Below are 17,046 nucleotides of genomic sequence, written 5' to 3' on the forward strand. Positions count from 1 at the left end.
AGCCCTGTTGAATAAACTGACCACCATCATACCATCTTTCGGCATGCGCCTTGCACCTTCAAATTGCAAAGTCATGCTTCAGGACGTGCCATCTGCGAACATATCACTTACAGTTCAAGGAAAAATCACTGGAAATTGCGGAAAACTTTACATACATCGGTAGTTGTATTAGGTCTGACGGAAGTGTGTCTGATGAAGTCAGTGCAAGAATCTTGAAGGCTCGAATCCTGTTTGCTAATTTGCGTCACTTGCGGCGTCAAAAACGCGTCTCACTGGATCTTAAGGGTCGTCTGTACGAGGCTTCATTAAGGGCTCTGTTGATGTATGGGTGCGACACATGGCCTCTGCGGACAGATGATGTGAGACGTCTTCAGGTTTTCGACCAAGAAGCGTGACTAGTTTTGGATGGCATCAGCGTGTTATCAACGAGGTGATTACAAAACGGGTGCTTGGTCGCCGGAAACATCCAGCACCACCTACTATGGTGGTTCGGTCACGTGCTACGCATGCCGAAACACCACCCACTGAGACGGGTTTTATTCTCCGTGCCTCCTTCAGGATGGCGCAAACCGCGAGGTGGACAACGCATGACTTTACAGAAAGGCGTGAAAGAGATCACGAAAAACCTTGTATACACTTCAGTCGGTCGCTGTTATAAGCCAGACACGACTAAGTGATCATTGTCAAAACATCTTGGTGGCTTAGTAATCCAAGGGATATTTTTTGTGGACCGCATTCAGGGGTCGAATAGGTCAGCTACAGAAAATCCACAGCGATCATTAACTTGGTTCTACTTGGATTGCATAGGTCGAGCTGTCATCTTATTGGACATCACCGCGAAGATATTGCAAGGGCCAACTTCTTTGCTTGGAAGAAGAAGAAATCGACAACTGGAGAAAACCCGTGGAGGGATGTGGGCGGGCTTACGTCTAGTATGCGAAGGGGCGAGATAGCCCAAGTGGTTAGAGCGCGAATTTACCGACCGGAAGGTCCGTGGTTCGAACTCGACATTCGGCACTCGACTTCCCCTGTCTAGGCTTAAGCAACCTGGCAGTATCCCAGCCCTCGTGCTTCCTCCGGGTGGCATGGCAGCTAGGCACCGGAAGGGTGCTACAGCTGAACAATTTGTATTTTTTAAAATTTTTCTTCTAGTATGCGAAATGGATGAAGGGCAGACATCCCACGAGTAGCGCACCCGATACCGGTAACAGTATACCCCGCATGGTGCGTAAGGTAGCATTTCCCTGGAGGAGGAAGAGTCGGCAACACTTGCAACATTTATATCTTGTCTCATAACAAGCAGTGCTCGAATTAGCTTCCGAAATCCAGCCCAAGTATTTGTCAAGAATGGTAAGATATGCGTAAGGAGACAGGCATGCATATACATGCCAAAAGGAGGACAGTATGGCGAGAAGTAGCTCCCAGAATGTCTGGAAAACTGAAGATGCCTGGATGAGAAGCAAACAGATGAACGCCAATCAACATTCGATCGATATGAAGCAAAAGTGACAAATGATCGCGCTGCTTTCTGGACAAATTGCGACAGACTGGCAAACGCTATAACAGAAAACACAACATTGCCGACGTCACCCCTGAGTATTCATGCATAAATCGTTGGCAGTCACATTTCGGAGAGTAGAAAATTCCCAAATTGTGGGACACATTGAACTGAGTCAGCTAGCGAAATCCGAAGCATCGTTCTTTCTGTAAAGCGGCAACAAGCTTCCAAAAGATGTCTTGGTGGGCGGGAAAGTCGGACCAGGATAAATGAAAAACTCACTACGTGAAATTGAACTTAAGCAAGTTAACTTTGGTGGTTACTTGGTTTATAACGACTTAGCTCTTCCGGTTGTATAATTCGATTGTAGTGCCGAACATTCACTATCCCGTCAGGTGTTAGAGCAACGCCACATGTACAGACGACCCACAATCCTGGTATTCCTTGACTTCAAGGGTGCGTTCGATTCTGTTGATCGATCAGTTCTGTTAACTACACTTGCTCAACAGGGTGTGCCCCAGAAGTTTGTAAACATAATCCGATCTCTATATTCACGTACTTCTGGGCGGGTGAGGGTGTATGTTGAGCTCTCCAAAAGCTTCCCTACAAAAAGTGGTGTCAGACAAGGATGTCCACTCTCCCCATTCTTGTTCAACTTCGTCATCGATGAAATAATGAAGCGAACACTGGATGGTTTTCAAAACCCCGGTGTCCAAATTGTTGCTGACGAGAGCCTTGTCGACCTGGAGTACGCAGATGACATCGCCCTCATCTTTGAAGACCATAGTGAAGCACAATCCCTGTTGAATAAACTGACCGCCATCATACCATCTTTTGGCATGCGCCTCGCTCCTTCAAAGTGCAAAGTCCTGCTTCAGAACGTGCCATCTGCGAACATATCCCTTACAATTCAAGGAGAACCACTGGAGATTGTAGAAAACTTTACATACCTCGGTAGTTGTATTATCTCTGACGGAAGTGTGTCTGATGGAGTCGGTGCAAAAATCTCAAAGGCTCGAATGACGTTTGCTAACTTGCGTCACTTGTGGCGTCAAAAAGGCATCTCACTGGGTCTTAAAGGTCGCGTGTACCAGGCTACAGTATGGGCAGTGTTGTCGTATGGGTGCGACACATGGCCTCTGCGGACAGATGATGTGAGACGTCTTCAGGTTTTCGACCAAGAAGCGTGACTAGTTTTGGATGGCATCAGCGTGTTATCAACGAGGTGATTACAAAACGGGTGCTTGGTCGCCGGAAACATCCAGCACCACCTACTATGGTGGTTCGGTCACGTGCTACGCATGCCGAAACACCACCCACTGAGACGGGTTTTATTCTCCGTGCCTCCTTCAGGATGGCGCAAACCGCGAGGTGGACAACGCATGACTTTACAGAAAGGCGTGAAAGAGATCACGAAAAACCTTGTATACACTTCAGTCGGTCGCTGTTATAAGCCAGACACGACTAAGTGATCATTGTCAAAACATCTTGGTGGCTTAGTAATCCAAGGGATATTTTTTGTGGACCGCATTCAGGGGTCGAATAGGTCAGCTACAGAAAATCCACAGCGATCATTAACTTGGTTCTACTTGGATTGCATAGGTCGAGCTGTCATCTTATTGGACATCACCGCGAAGATATTGCAAGGGCCAACTTCTTTGCTTGGAAGAAGAAGAAATCGACAACTGGAGAAAACCCGTGGAGGGATGTGGGCGGGCTTACGTCTAGTATGCGAAGGGGCGAGATAGCCCAAGTGGTTAGAGCGCGAATTTACCGACCGGAAGGTCCGTGGTTCGAACTCGACATTCGGCACTCGACTTCCCCTGTCTAGGCTTAAGCAACCTGGCAGTATCCCAGCCCTCGTGCTTCCTCCGGGTGGCATGGCAGCTAGGCACCGGAAGGGTGCTACAGCTGAACAATTTGTATTTTTTAAAATTTTTCTTCTAGTATGCGAAATGGATGAAGGGCAGACATCCCACGAGTAGCGCACCCGATACCGGTAACAGTATACCCCGCATGGTGCGTAAGGTAGCATTTCCCTGGAGGAGGAAGAGTCGGCAACACTTGCAACATTTATATCTTGTCTCATAACAAGCAGTGCTCGAATTAGCTTCCGAAATCCAGCCCAAGTATTTGTCAAGAATGGTAAGATATGCGTAAGGAGACAGGCATGCATATACATGCCAAAAGGAGGACAGTATGGCGAGAAGTAGCTCCCAGAATGTCTGGAAAACTGAAGATGCCTGGATGAGAAGCAAACAGATGAACGCCAATCAACATTCGATCGATATGAAGCAAAAGTGACAAATGATCGCGCTGCTTTCTGGACAAATTGCGACAGACTGGCAAACGCTATAACAGAAAACACAACATTGCCGACGTCACCCCTGAGTATTCATGCATAAATCGTTGGCAGTCACATTTCGGAGAGTAGAAAATTCCCAAATTGTGGGACACATTGAACTGAGTCAGCTAGCGAAATCCGAAGCATCGTTCTTTCTGTAAAGCGGCAACAAGCTTCCAAAAGATGTCTTGGTGGGCGGGAAAGTCGGACCAGGATAAATGAAAAACTCACTACGTGAAATTGAACTTAAGCAAGTTAACTTTGGTGGTTACTTGGTTTATAACGACTTAGCTCTTCCGGTTGTATAATTCGATTGTAGTGCCGAACATTCACTATCAATTCTTTGTGCCTACAGCTGAAATGACCTTACTCTATATCAGTTGCACTGGATAGGTAGACGCTTGGGAACACAATGGATTGGAAATGAAAGAAGGGAGGACAGCTTACTGCTACTTTGTATTAAAGTAAACGGGGGGTCTAATAAAATATGAAATACTTAAAAAGCATTCTAACACAATACCCCGAATTTTTAATGAAACATCCGTGAACTCTACTGGACAACCTTCTCGCTTAATAGGAAGGAACTTTGAAGCAAGATTTCCTACCTACAGCTGGAACGCCAGTTCTCGACAAAACACCACTAGACATTCAAATACCCACCTAACATAGACTGTTGGGATAATCCAAAGTAATATCAGCAGGTTGCCAATAGATACGTCGAGCAAAGCACGATGGGCTTCCATCAGTGACAATACTGAAATTCACCGACGAACACCCAGAACCGGAATTCGACAAGTAACTTGCAATAACATGGATGTGAGGCAGACTGAACTTCATGTGAGCAGGCACAAACCAGATGTGACAAGAGCATGGCACAAAGAATACGAATGGGAAGCTGAAAACATTAACAAACCCAACTGACGACCGATAATGATCAAGGTGAGGTAACTGTGAAGATTGAACCAACGACGAATGCCGCGAGTACCCAGCACCATCCGTAAGACGCAGCAAAGATAGTCACATGGATAGCCAGTGTATGATCCAAATAACAATGGTCATAGAAAGTTACGTCTAATACTGATGTAGCTCTGACGGCCTGGAACATTCAGCATAAAGATTAATCAGTTGCAAATGCAGATGAGAAACACTAAACAGTCCAACCCAATGGTGTGCTTTTGGGACAGACGGGAAACTTGAATCACTAACAAGCTAAACGCAGGCTTAGTCAGTAGCGATGGGGATCAACCAAATAAATCGCAATATGGTGTGAGCATTGTGTGCATAAGGATTTGCGCAAAAAATGAAGACGTTTACATGAGTACAGTGACTGAGTAACTTGTCCTCCAAATTATGGGCGAATAGATCACACCATTTTCAGACAGCAAATCGGGGTTTCCATAGCGCAATCCTGACGTTACCTGGAGTCAAGCCATGAAAGTGCATCCACACGTTGTATGGGGTAGCCTATCATTTTAGATTTATCAGAATGTAAGCGACGTTACAAACAGACATTCCGTGTAAATAAAGTACTTGGGATAAAACAGTGAAGGATAATGCTAGCGACACGGTAGATCACTATTACAATACACAAAAGCACTCGTTCCTCGGTAGAATCCGGCCATAACAATGCGTATAACGTCGAGTTAGCCAGTAAAAGTTATCGTACGGAAATTATTGACAGCAGAGTCTGCTGATTGGTTTTCATTCGCAACGCGGTACAAGGTGTGTGGTGGTATTCATGAGAAAACCGATTGATAAACTGCCGGTGGGCGTTAATCATGGTGAAAACATTGGCAGATGAAACAATCACATGTGAACAATGGTGTTGGTCAGATACATCTAAATACCAAGATTAAAATTACATCCCTCTTTGCTCAAAAATGCGGGGTTTTAGAGTACAGGACAGAAAATAATGTGAAGAAAACTAATAGTTTTCTGCCCGGACGCCCTGCAATTGCCGCAACCGAATGAGTTCTTGACCGTAAAAAGCGTACCTTATACTGACCACAACAAACGCACTTTTTGACGAGCGAATTGGGAGCTCAAAGAAACTGAGTGTAGATGCAACATTCCTAAAGGTAGATTAAAACACTCCTTGTATTTGTCTTGTTATACGAAAATCGTGGAAAAATTAACAAACGGAGCCTATAAGTACGAATAAGGACTATCACTATCCAACGTCGAATGCGTCGTAAACTCAGCTTCATTCACTAGTAAATTACACAAAGAGTGCAGCTCACAACCAACTATTGACTGTTCATCAGTGAAAACGAATTGATTCAAGTGAGAATAGCGACGATGAACGCGTAAAATTAGTGGCGCCTGGCTGGATTCCAGTAATCTTTATAGCTGATTTGAGCGACAAAATAAACGTTTGAAGATTCTGTCCTCCATCACCCTGCATTTTCCCGAGCCAACAAAATTATCCTCTTTGATTGAACTTCAGTGGTGTCATGAAGTTTTTTTATGATGAAAATATAATAGGGGGTTCTAGTTCTTCATGACCTTGTAGCCGCGTACGGTGTCCAAGACACGTGTCAGTATTGAACTGCTGATGGTTGTGAACACATCGTTTGCAAGACGAGTGGAATGTGCTCAAAGTTACTCTAGCAACGGTCACGGGGATACAGCAATTAGCAGATATACGATACAAACAAGGTGCCTGAATATGATATTGTTCTGATCATTTTACGGCCGTCTAATCTACTGGTAAGGATGCATATTAACGATCAATGGCAAGCGTTGTATTCTTACCAGAGTAGCCATCATTTAGAGGTCTTTGAACAGGAAGTCGACTTCAGTATTTAGGACGTTCTATATGAGGGGCCTCGTTGTTCAGTTGACACGGAAAACCAGCTGAAGACCGTAGCCGCCCTGCGTCGGTTGTCCTCCAGAAACCGGTACTGAGTTCTAAACGCCAGCTTTTTTAATCCAAACTGCCTGCGTTCACAAAAGCCCTCAGTATGCTTACAGCGATACGCTCACCACACTTCACCGCGTACTTCTTTATAACCACACTTTTCTAGCCCAAAACCATACGACTAAAAGGCAGCCGAGCTCATGCTCAGCGTCATAGGTGCTGCCCATGAAGACGATGACGTGAAGCCCTGCATGGAGCAGACAATTCCTAGTACGTGTAGGTGAACAGGCACACGCACAAACAGAAGCTACAGGGGTAAAAGTAACGCTGCACATGGGAACTGAAGATGAGTCAGCAAGAGTGGGCTGCGAAGCAGTTATTTAAGTCCTTGTTCAGACTAAACCATTCCTTTGTCTGCTACTTATCGGATGCTTCGTACTACCGCGGGAGGCATTTTTACCAAATTAATCACAGAGTTGGCGTTAAGATCCCTATGACAACGATAACTGATACTCTCGGATTTGTGGGAGAAGAAACAGGACTGTACAAAACAGAACGTTGCTCCACAAATCCTTATTAAAAAGGAGAACTATTCAAGTGACGATACACTTTCTAGAAGTCCTACGATTGGAGAAAGCGGAGAACCGTTGGGATCAGACAAACACCATGGTATTCTCGGGCGCTTGGAGTGGCAATTCGCAGTAGGGTTGGACACAGGATCAGCAGGTGAAGCCTAAACCGCTAACTGAATAAACTTATCAATTTTATAAGTCCCGGATGTCCGTTAAAAAACTAGCCCCGAGTTAAGGTCTAATTTTACATCGCTATTTCTGGAACAACATCTGTCAGGGCCATCACGAGAGGACCTGCAGCCAATTTGAGGGAGCCCATGTAGGGTTTGAAACTGGGCCATCGAAATGCTAGTCCATAATTCCGTCTAATCGGCCGCCCGGGCCGAGGTAGATACCATGAAATGCCGAAATCATTCAAACTGTGAAGCCTCATTATCATCAAACTTTCACGTCTCCTTCTATTCGAATTAGGTCATCCGAAAGCTAACGGCTAAACCCTCATAAAATAAACGACATGGATACTATGTTTCATCTGAAGAAAGAATAGGTTGTTCACAAAAGCCATGAATGAAACGCCAAATAAGGCTTCTATGTGGCTCATTATAGTAGGTCTACGAAAGAAGTCTGGTTCATCTTGCAGCTTTTACCTTCAACACTGACCTGCTCATCAACTAAGGATGTCAGTAATTCATTTTTTCATTCATTATTTATGGAAATCCAGAGGTAGTTTATTAGTCAACCGCAAAATAAGGTGAGTTTTAAACCCTTATTGGTGACCGAGACGTATCATGCGAAAGCGAGTTGTAGACACTATTAGTTAACGATAACTCAATCAACACCATTAAAAGTGACATCACGGGAGAAGTATCTGCCACTTTTTTGTTATAAATATCTACTCCGTGGTGAAATATGCTGAAATTGAGGGCTTCAGTTGCACTGGCAACCTCCCAAATAATGACATCCAATTTTAGTGAAATCCAGGAAACTTCCTGCCCAGAATTTCGGTATGAAATAAAATCGATAGTCCGTTTTTGCAGAAAGCAGACAGCGTACGTCACTCCATATACTTAGCTTCAACTGTAAATGTCACAATTTCTCGCACCCGCATTCATCCCGATGGATCGACTGCAGTCAGTCTTGTTCTTTTCAATGGAGAGGGTTTGCACTCCTAGAGCGCCAACGCTTTTTGGTGTTGCATTACGCTTTCATTTATACATCACATCATGCATGAGGTGAAAGCAATCTAACACCACCCGAAGTAGGTCGCGGTAACGTAGTCGCCGATCCAGGAAACGTGGTCGCGCTGACTGCGGTCTGCTAATTGGTATCACGTAACGACCATTGAGTTCCAAGACGAACCGCGGCGAGATAGAACATTTGAAACATAGGTTTAATGTAACTGGTGCCTTTTGAATACCGTGCTACAACCAGACTTCATATTTGCAAACACCACGCTGCATATTAGCCGCTAGGATCGCTCTTTGGGACCCTGGTTTTTAGTACTTTAGTCATACACGTAGCTGTCCCATCAAAATCCAAGTCCTCCTCGGGAATCACCCAGCAATCGGATAAAATAACCCAAAAGTTTACTGGTAATTAAATGATTGTCTAAATAAGTTGGCGACCGGTTCTTAAATCATAGGTCTCAAACCTAAATACCTGCAAATGCCTACTAGGTCGTCGAAGGTCTCAAACCTAAATACCTGCAAATGCCTACTATGGTCGTCGAAGAGAGTCAACCTTGAATGGGACATTCTTCACTATGGTGATACGCAGCAACATCAGCCACGCGTTTCATCAAAAGCATAGCTATTTCACCGAGTTGAAGTCAAAAACACTGAGCTAACCAAATACCGATAGCGAAGTACTACTACCGAGAATGCCCTTGTCAGTTCTTAAAACATGGTTAAGATGATGAGAATTCTCGACACGTGCTCATTAAAATTGTACTAGAACTATGAAGACCTATAGGGCTTCCTTTCACGCCTCAGAAAAGAAGAATTTCACTTTTTTATATGTAGGATCACTGTGATGGAGCTATAACGGACCCAGCAATTTAAATGCGCAGCAAAGATGAGATGGCCGGAGAATTAGCGTTCCTTAAAAGAAAATTCGTCTCTGACTATATTGTCCTGCAACGTTTCTGTCCTCAAGGTAATAAGCATCTCAGTGGCCACACATAACCCTTATTGTTTTGGGCCAATCGATGGCACAAGATCACGCGTCTGTATGGTAAATTTTCTATATTGCTACTACGAACGAAATACGCCACGACACAACACAGGGCGCCAGCTTACTGTTCTTACATCTTTCCACGCACATCGAACACGATAACGAGTAGGAGGGTGGATGCTTAAACCCACCAACAGACAGCAGCACACAGCTCAAAGGTGGCACCAAGAGTGATACCACTAGCTGCTACAACTACAGATCAGCGAGAGTGAGGGTCGAAACCCAAAGGTTTGTAGCCACATTTCGCAAACGTTATAAATTAGTTGCCGCTATACTGTTCGTCTTACGACGAAACACAACACAAGGAATTCAGGACAGAGTGGTAAGCAAGCTATGTATCTATGGTTTGCTACTATTCTTTCCGAAACCATGGCTTCTCGACCGATTTCAATATACTGCCAACAGATTAACAATCAGCTGTTTGAATGCAAGTGCATAGGTTCGCGGAGCTCGACCATTCTGTTTTCAACGCCTCAAGGCCAGTGGGGCTAAAATCATCAGTGTTTTGATTTGGTGAGGTAGGTGTACCACACAAAACCTTACGGAACTCTGCAATCATAAAGCATACAACTTAAGCGAACATCAATCCCTCTAGTACCGAAGGGAGTAAGTTATGCACCCAAACCAAACACCGTGCAGTAGCCCTAACAAGGAAAAGAAACCTCGTGAAACTTAACACCAATGCCGAATACGAAAAAACACCGTATCAGAGAGTTAAGGCTGCAATAGAGAGTGCCGACAAAGGACGGGAATGGATACACTGGGCGTTTCAGCGCACAATGCCCAAATATAACTATTACTCCTCCACACTAAATCGAGATATCCATGCGACCGGTTGCACAACCAGGGTAACCGTGCCTGGCCTATTCACAAGGTGAAAACACACCAGACAAGCAGTCTAACCAACCCATATTTACTGTCCACAGAAACGCGTACCTATCGAACAGCTGTTCGCTTGTTACCATTTCGTTGGCCCTGAATCGGTATGAAAAAAAGGAGTGGCATTAATCACAATCGACCAGGGCTAGGTTCGGTCTCACCGTCAGGTGTGACTGTTGCTGTTTTCGTTCAGGTGGTGGGAAGCTAACACAACAACCATTCACAGATGTGCGCGGCTAATGAACCCAGTTGCATGGAAACGAGTGTGAACGACCCGGTGAACAGAAGCTAGAACGTATGAAGATGCACGATGTTCCGTGGCGTGATTCAATAAGCCATGCGATTACCGCCAAGCAGAGAAACTGATGTGGAGGTATTGTAGATAAAAGAATGTGACCTAGACCAGATTGACTGAGAATGAAGGGATCATAAAGAGTCCAGTCAACTTCTCATTCGGGCAGACCTTATGGCTGTATTTGCAAGCCATTTGCTTCTACGCTGAAGTTCAGGTTTCATGCAAAGAACATAACCAGTCGGATCGTAATAGGAATTTCAGAGGATAAGATAAAGAATAATCGTTCAGCTGTAGCGCCCATTCGGTGCCTAGCTGCTATGCCGCCTGAAGGAAGCACGAGGGCTGGGATACTGACAGGCCGCCTAGACAGGGGAAGTCGAGAGGCAAAAGTCGGGCTCAAACGACGGATCTTTCGGTCAGTGCTCTAACCACTGAGCCATCTAGCCCCTGCAACCTGCTGTTTAGCAACAGCGTTTCTGGGCTGCCTACCCTCGAAACTAGAAAATCACTGTTATAACTTATAGTATGGATCGCTGCCAAATACATCAAATGAGATCCGCATACATTGTTGCAGCCACCAGCGTACATTTTGGCACTCGGAAACACTTCACTCCTCCGTTTAGGAAATGTACTACCTTCCGACCCATCTTCTGCGGCTCAACTTCTCGTTGCTAGTTTTCACTGGCTTGGGAGTAAGACAAGTTTGCCTATCGAAGTATAAAACGGATCACGTGAAGGTTGTACAAAATGATCAAATTGTGTGGATGGGTAACCATAGCTGTTCAACCGGGCGAATAAGCTCTATCAAACGGATACTGAAAACAGAGCCGCTGGCTGGCCATACTCTGACTGATTGTCCATGTGTGCCAACATGCAGTGCCACTCTTACTTGGTCCATCATGGTAAATTGATGTCCAAGATCAAATCAAGGACCTACTTTTAGAACAAAATCAGGGTAAAGGGCGCCTTGAGACGGTGAGAGAGCAGGGAAAAAGTGCAGCAGTGAATGACATTGATCTGAAACGTGTAGCCTTGGGGAAACACCAGATTTACTGGCGTCTAGTGTTATAAGGACTACCGTTAGCAGGTCCTGCGGGTAGTTACATGTTCGATCACAGAACATAGGTGAACATATCCGGTAATCCAGTGAAAACAAACCTAGACTTTGATAATTCTGTGATATCCAGAGCCAGCTGAGTAAGTATACAGAAATCGAGGCTAAATCATAGGATAGGATATTTTAGGATGATTGAAGGTATTGCCTGAAAAAGTCGATTGTATTATGCATCTATGACAACCTAATCACAAAATCTCAACCTGTCCCTGAGCAGATGTCCAGTTTCGGAAGATCAGAGTCTACAGCAATAGATGAAGAAACTGATGAAATAGACAAAGTGGTGAAACGAAGTGGTACGATGCCAAGCACGAGGAAGGAATCATTCTGACTAAAACTTTTGGGTTCCTAAAAGGTGTTTCTCCGAGCAAAAGCACACATAATTCAAAGAGCGATGACGCGTCATACCTCAAAAGCCATATTGGGCAACTGACTCAGTCGCCGGCGAGCTTCGAAGATCCAATCTTCAGAAGAAGAGCCGTTTGAACTTCCATTCAGCGTGTGCAGAAGAGGAGTAGAGATTAGAAAATGTCCGCTGGTCATTGTGTGAGACGAAGGGAAACCCATTTGGCTGGCTCCATTCGGACGACTGCCAGGTTTCAATGAGTCTTTGCGAGTAGGAAGCGCTGGAGACATGGAGATGTTCGGACCCAAAACCGCTTCTTTGTGATCGGGAATTCGTCGCGCCAGAAAGTAGGCTAGTGCGTCAGTAACCTCATAGTAGGCGTTGACCAAGGTATCGACAAGCGGAGACCAGGCAATTCGCAGTTTCTGTTCTGGCGAAATAGGACCGGTTGGAAGAGAACCGACCGCTTCTGCAGCGGCCAAAGAGCGCTCCAACGCAATCTGGCCGGGGTGAAGTGAAGGAATCAGGTGTCAGTAAATGGGAGAAGAACACTGGATCACAAATAACTAATTTTATCTAGAGATTACAAACTATCAGACAACAGATAACAACTTATCAAAAATATTCCCATGCTTTCTGAAGTTCCAAGTTACCACTTGGCTAACAGCTATGGACAAGAAACAGTAAATTACGTGATAGAACGCATCTTTTCGAAAGCACAAGCAACAAATACGAATGAAAGGAAATCGATAACTTCACCGGGGAAAAACAGCAGCATGGTTATTTAACTTGGATGATAAATGGCTGAGGTACTCAGTCCTACGGATCAATGCACAAACACAGTGAAAACAACTCCAGGATAGACTTTTTGGACGGTGCGCTTCTGTCAGTGTACACCAAGCTGAGGAAGAATAAGCGAGGAGATGGGGCAAGTAGGCAGAGAACACATGAAACCTAGCAAAGTCTTATAGGCGGAAACAGACCGTCTGGATGATGAGAAAATGATAAATAACCTCACTGCAGCCAATTCGTTGACTTAAGGGTGAAGGCCACAGTGTTGCAATTCAAAGAAGTAATGCCATACGTTCATCCACTGTTTAATCGAAAAGATCACTCGATGGCTATTGGCTGATTAATGGCTCGGAAATTGTTTTAGACAAAAAGAGAATATGCTACCCAGATGACCTTTGTACGGGTATAAGAACTACGTGATTTTTATTCAAGGTCATACGAAACGACGGACCGCAAGATGTTATTGCTAATTCTTACGATCGTGATGCATGTCAGGCTGGATGTAAGCATACTATCTACGAATACCTCAGCTTGCTCAACCGATTTTTCGCGTGAGCACAGATTAGCTCGTGTGGGTGCAAACTAAATACTGGCCAACAGAGGTAGACGAACGTGGGTTTCTCTGTATCCCCGTCAAACAAGTGCAAAACCTACGATCATCGTCACCAGTGCAGCCTAACTCGATGACGTGTCCAGACAACGTTAATTCATGCCAAAAGCATCATTCGACCAAAACCTGAAGTTCTCTGGAAATCATGCTGAACTGCACCCTTCCAACACTACAGGACTGAGGCACCGTGCTATTTTGATGACTTTATGTAACCTGTACCAGATTCCTCTAGGGTGGTTTTAAAGCAATGCTTCTGGTACATAAGAAAACAACCGCGCTTTAATTTTTATGGCAAAGCCCCTCATGCAGATGCCTGTACACAACTTCCCAGACTTCAGTTAAACATCCGAGGGGTGAATTTAAGGTGACCCTACAAAGCAGCTACATCCGCCGGAGCAGATGAAACCATATGCCTTCCACCATAGTGGGCAATTTTTCTACACCCCACAAGTTTTCTGCAAAAACGAAAGTCTATTAGTTTAACTGCCACCGGTATCACTATCACCAAGGCTGATTTACCAATGTCTAGAGTGTGCTCTTTGAAAACACCAGTCAGAGTGTCTAGGGTTTTATGAAAATGCGGGGAACTGGGAAAGACAAAGGATGCGAAGGAAATACGAGCAAAGTCAGGTTAAGTGAAACCGTTACCGATTTTATTGTGGCAGTCTTTAAAACGAATCGGACACTTGACTTTTCCTAGAAGGGTTCATCCAGTAAGCCAAAAGGTTTAGCTGCTTGAGACCTGTAAGGATGCCTTCAACATTGTTTGAGTGCTTATACTAAGGGCGAGATGGCTGTGGTTAGGGTGCGAGCTTACTGACCGGAAGGTTCGTAGAACGAAACAAACCCCGGCATCTCGACTGGACTTGTCTAGTCTAGGGCAATCTCGCAGTAACTCAGCCCTCTTGCTTTCTTCTTGTAGCATAGCAGCTAGACAGTGAAATGGTGTTACGGCTGAAGGATTATTACTATTACTAGGTTCAGACTACAAACACTTAGAAAAACCATGGGACGGTCTTTCTTTCCGTGGCTGTTTTTTCGGTGGGTGACAAGTCACGTTAAGGTAAAAAAAATTCGGCCGACACACAAAAAGTATTACTATCTACCATTAGATTCAGGGTTTGTCTAGTGATTTTGAAGTGATATGAGTGGATATAGTCCTCCTAGGCACAAGTATGATCAGTGAGGAGGGGGGCGTAGAGTAATATCTATGCTCCTAAATGCGGGGAAACGATCCCGGAAGCATAGTGCCTCATCGAGGAACAAATATCACACAACAGAAACGGATAGGTTTTTTGGTTTCAGAAAGGTACACTCACTTCACAAAAACGCACGAGATAAAGTTTTCGATGGGGTTGGTCCAGATTTGGCGCTAAAATATCACTCCATGCCGCTTGTATAGCAGACGTGGCCGCTACACAATCAACTCACACTGGTGAACTATTCCAGACCGTCAATGGGTTGCTCCGGTGCGCTTATCGGCTGTTTGTCAACTGTCGGCTGAGTAACATCCAAGCAGGATTGTTTGGACTTAGTCCTCATGCTAGCCGAAGATACTCACGAGCCACACTGGTTGGGACTTTTCGGCTGGCTACAACGCCTCTTGAAGGTTGGAATGCAAGGTGACTCGATAACTGGTAAGTCTCGTTTTTAAGTGAGAACAAGCCTTCATGACAAGCTAAGTTGTTTGGTGGTTCTCATTCGAGTCGAGCCGGACGGAAGGAAGACTAGTTGGTAATGACAGAGGATGACGACCAGTATACAGGATCACTAAGTTACGCTTCTCAGGACAGTCAAGGATGTGCAGGAATACTGTGCGACTGTTCTCTTAAAAACTACATGCCCATTAAGAACAAATAATGAGGTAACGAGGATGTTAGCAGAAGCCAGCCAGTATTGAAAATTTATCAAGTAAAACTGAAGATGGGCCAATTCGAATAAGAAAGCACGCAAGCAAGTCTGCGACGCGTAGACATTATCGCAGTCAAAGGACCTGAAAGTGCTACGATCGATTTAGAGAACATGGGAACTCACATCGACCGGCGTTCGTCCTTGCATATCGCGTACGCAGACGTCGGCCCCATAAGCAAGCAAAACCTCCACCTGGCCAAGTTGTCCGTATTGACAAGCGACGTGTATTGGCGAGTTGTCCTTGGTAGGATGCACGAAGTTTGGATTGGCCCCCTGTGGTGCAAAAGAACAAGAGCGAGTGGAACACCCACCGTTGGTCATGTACACGAGACCTACGTGTGCGAAATTCCAAATACAGATAAGAGTTAGACCTCAAGTGCATCTACTAGGTTACCATGCATTGGCAAGGTCGTAAGGTTGCATAACAGCAGGCTGCAGGACTATGAATTCCTGAGGTGTGGAAGAGACTGTACTCAAGCGAAACCTAGTGGGTAAGCAGAGAATACAATGAACCGCGGAGCTACGCCAGCATCCCCACGGCTGCATCCGGAAATATACTTCCTCCGCCAATCCGCCTGGTATGTGTACACGAGCCCACCACTCAGCATCGGCTACCGCCTCCTGATTTAATTCGATCTTTCAAGTAGTATGTCGGATTGTCGGAGTCGATGAACGACAACTTCCATTTGGACCGCAAATCTAAACAGCGAACAGCTGGGCAGTCTCAACTGAGCTCGACAAGCCTGAGGCGTTGTGTCCCACCTCATGCTGCAACCTATACACAATGTGATTTAGAGAAGACTGTTCAGAAAGATGCCTGTTTTCATACATAATCGATTCTATTTCGTGAAAATGCCATTCCATGTCAGGGCAAAAGCATCTTCATACTGCATTAATCGGTCATACATACTTTGGTTGAATGCAGATTAGTCGAATAGCACGTTGATGCTTCTATCAGTGCGGTGTATTTTATCTGCAAAATATTATTACTGTACATTCCTCAGTATAAGTATTGGGCTGATTCTAAGCTCAGATATACAAACCTCATTTTTGTGTACAATGAGGAAAATGAAATTGATACGCATTAAAAAGTGCCTTAAATCACACGCTCTACTACGGTGTGGGAACAACTGCAGAACAAGCATTGTGATTGACTATCAATGATCAGCGTCCATCCAGTTATCCTTGACAATCATGTCCGTTCACGTGCACAATCAAAACAGCGAATTGAAGTCGAAATTCACTCTTCTCGAGTACCTAACAGCAAACAACAATCGTCCAAGCTGGTGCTGTAACCTACTTGAGTAGTGAGAAGACATTTTGCTAGTTAAGACCTTCACTGAATTCAAATCTTAGGGATGATCTCGAGAATCCATCTCCCCATAAGTAGCACTAATCTCTTATGGAGCTACCGTACTGATACAGATGCATCAAGTACACGCTCCTCCAGCGATTATGCCGATTAGCGATAGAACCAGTATAACGGGTTGGACTCGTTCTAAATCACTTGTTCAAGTCTTACCAGACGAAAAATCTTATTATTCTATCTCAGTATGGGATATGAGTCAGCTCTCAACAGTTAGTAGTTTAATC

The 17,046-nt window shown here is 44.8% G+C and overlaps 2 protein-coding genes across 2 annotated transcripts in view; one reads left to right on the plus strand and one right to left on the minus strand.

Moving 5' to 3' along the window:
- Positions 1-2,698: 2,698 nt before the first annotated feature.
- On the plus strand, positions 2,699-11,108 carry T265_07159 (hypothetical protein; the record flags this gene model as incomplete). Its single annotated transcript, XM_009172610.1, has 6 exons — positions 2,699-2,777; positions 2,852-2,966; positions 3,101-3,289; positions 3,330-3,420; positions 3,446-3,517; positions 10,890-11,108. The coding sequence occupies 6 exons, from the start codon at positions 2,699-2,701 to the stop codon at positions 11,106-11,108; spliced, it is 765 nt and encodes a 254-aa protein (XP_009170874.1).
- Positions 10,898-17,046, minus strand: part of T265_07158 (hypothetical protein) — a gene marked incomplete at both ends in the record, with an annotated part of 9,319 nt that continues 3,170 nt past the window's right edge. The window contains 4 exons of the mRNA XM_009172609.1: positions 10,898-11,104; positions 12,203-12,640; positions 14,360-14,496; positions 15,577-15,726. Of these exons, the coding sequence (XP_009170873.1) occupies positions 10,898-11,104; positions 12,203-12,640; positions 14,360-14,496; positions 15,577-15,726 (932 nt within the window). The remainder of the gene's footprint in view (positions 11,105-12,202; positions 12,641-14,359; positions 14,497-15,576; positions 15,727-17,046) is intronic.

The sequence above is a fragment of the Opisthorchis viverrini genome (genome assembly GCF_000715545.1).
Source record: "Opisthorchis viverrini unplaced genomic scaffold opera_v5_160, whole genome shotgun sequence".
Classification (NCBI taxonomy): domain Eukaryota; kingdom Metazoa; phylum Platyhelminthes; class Trematoda; order Opisthorchiida; family Opisthorchiidae; genus Opisthorchis; species Opisthorchis viverrini.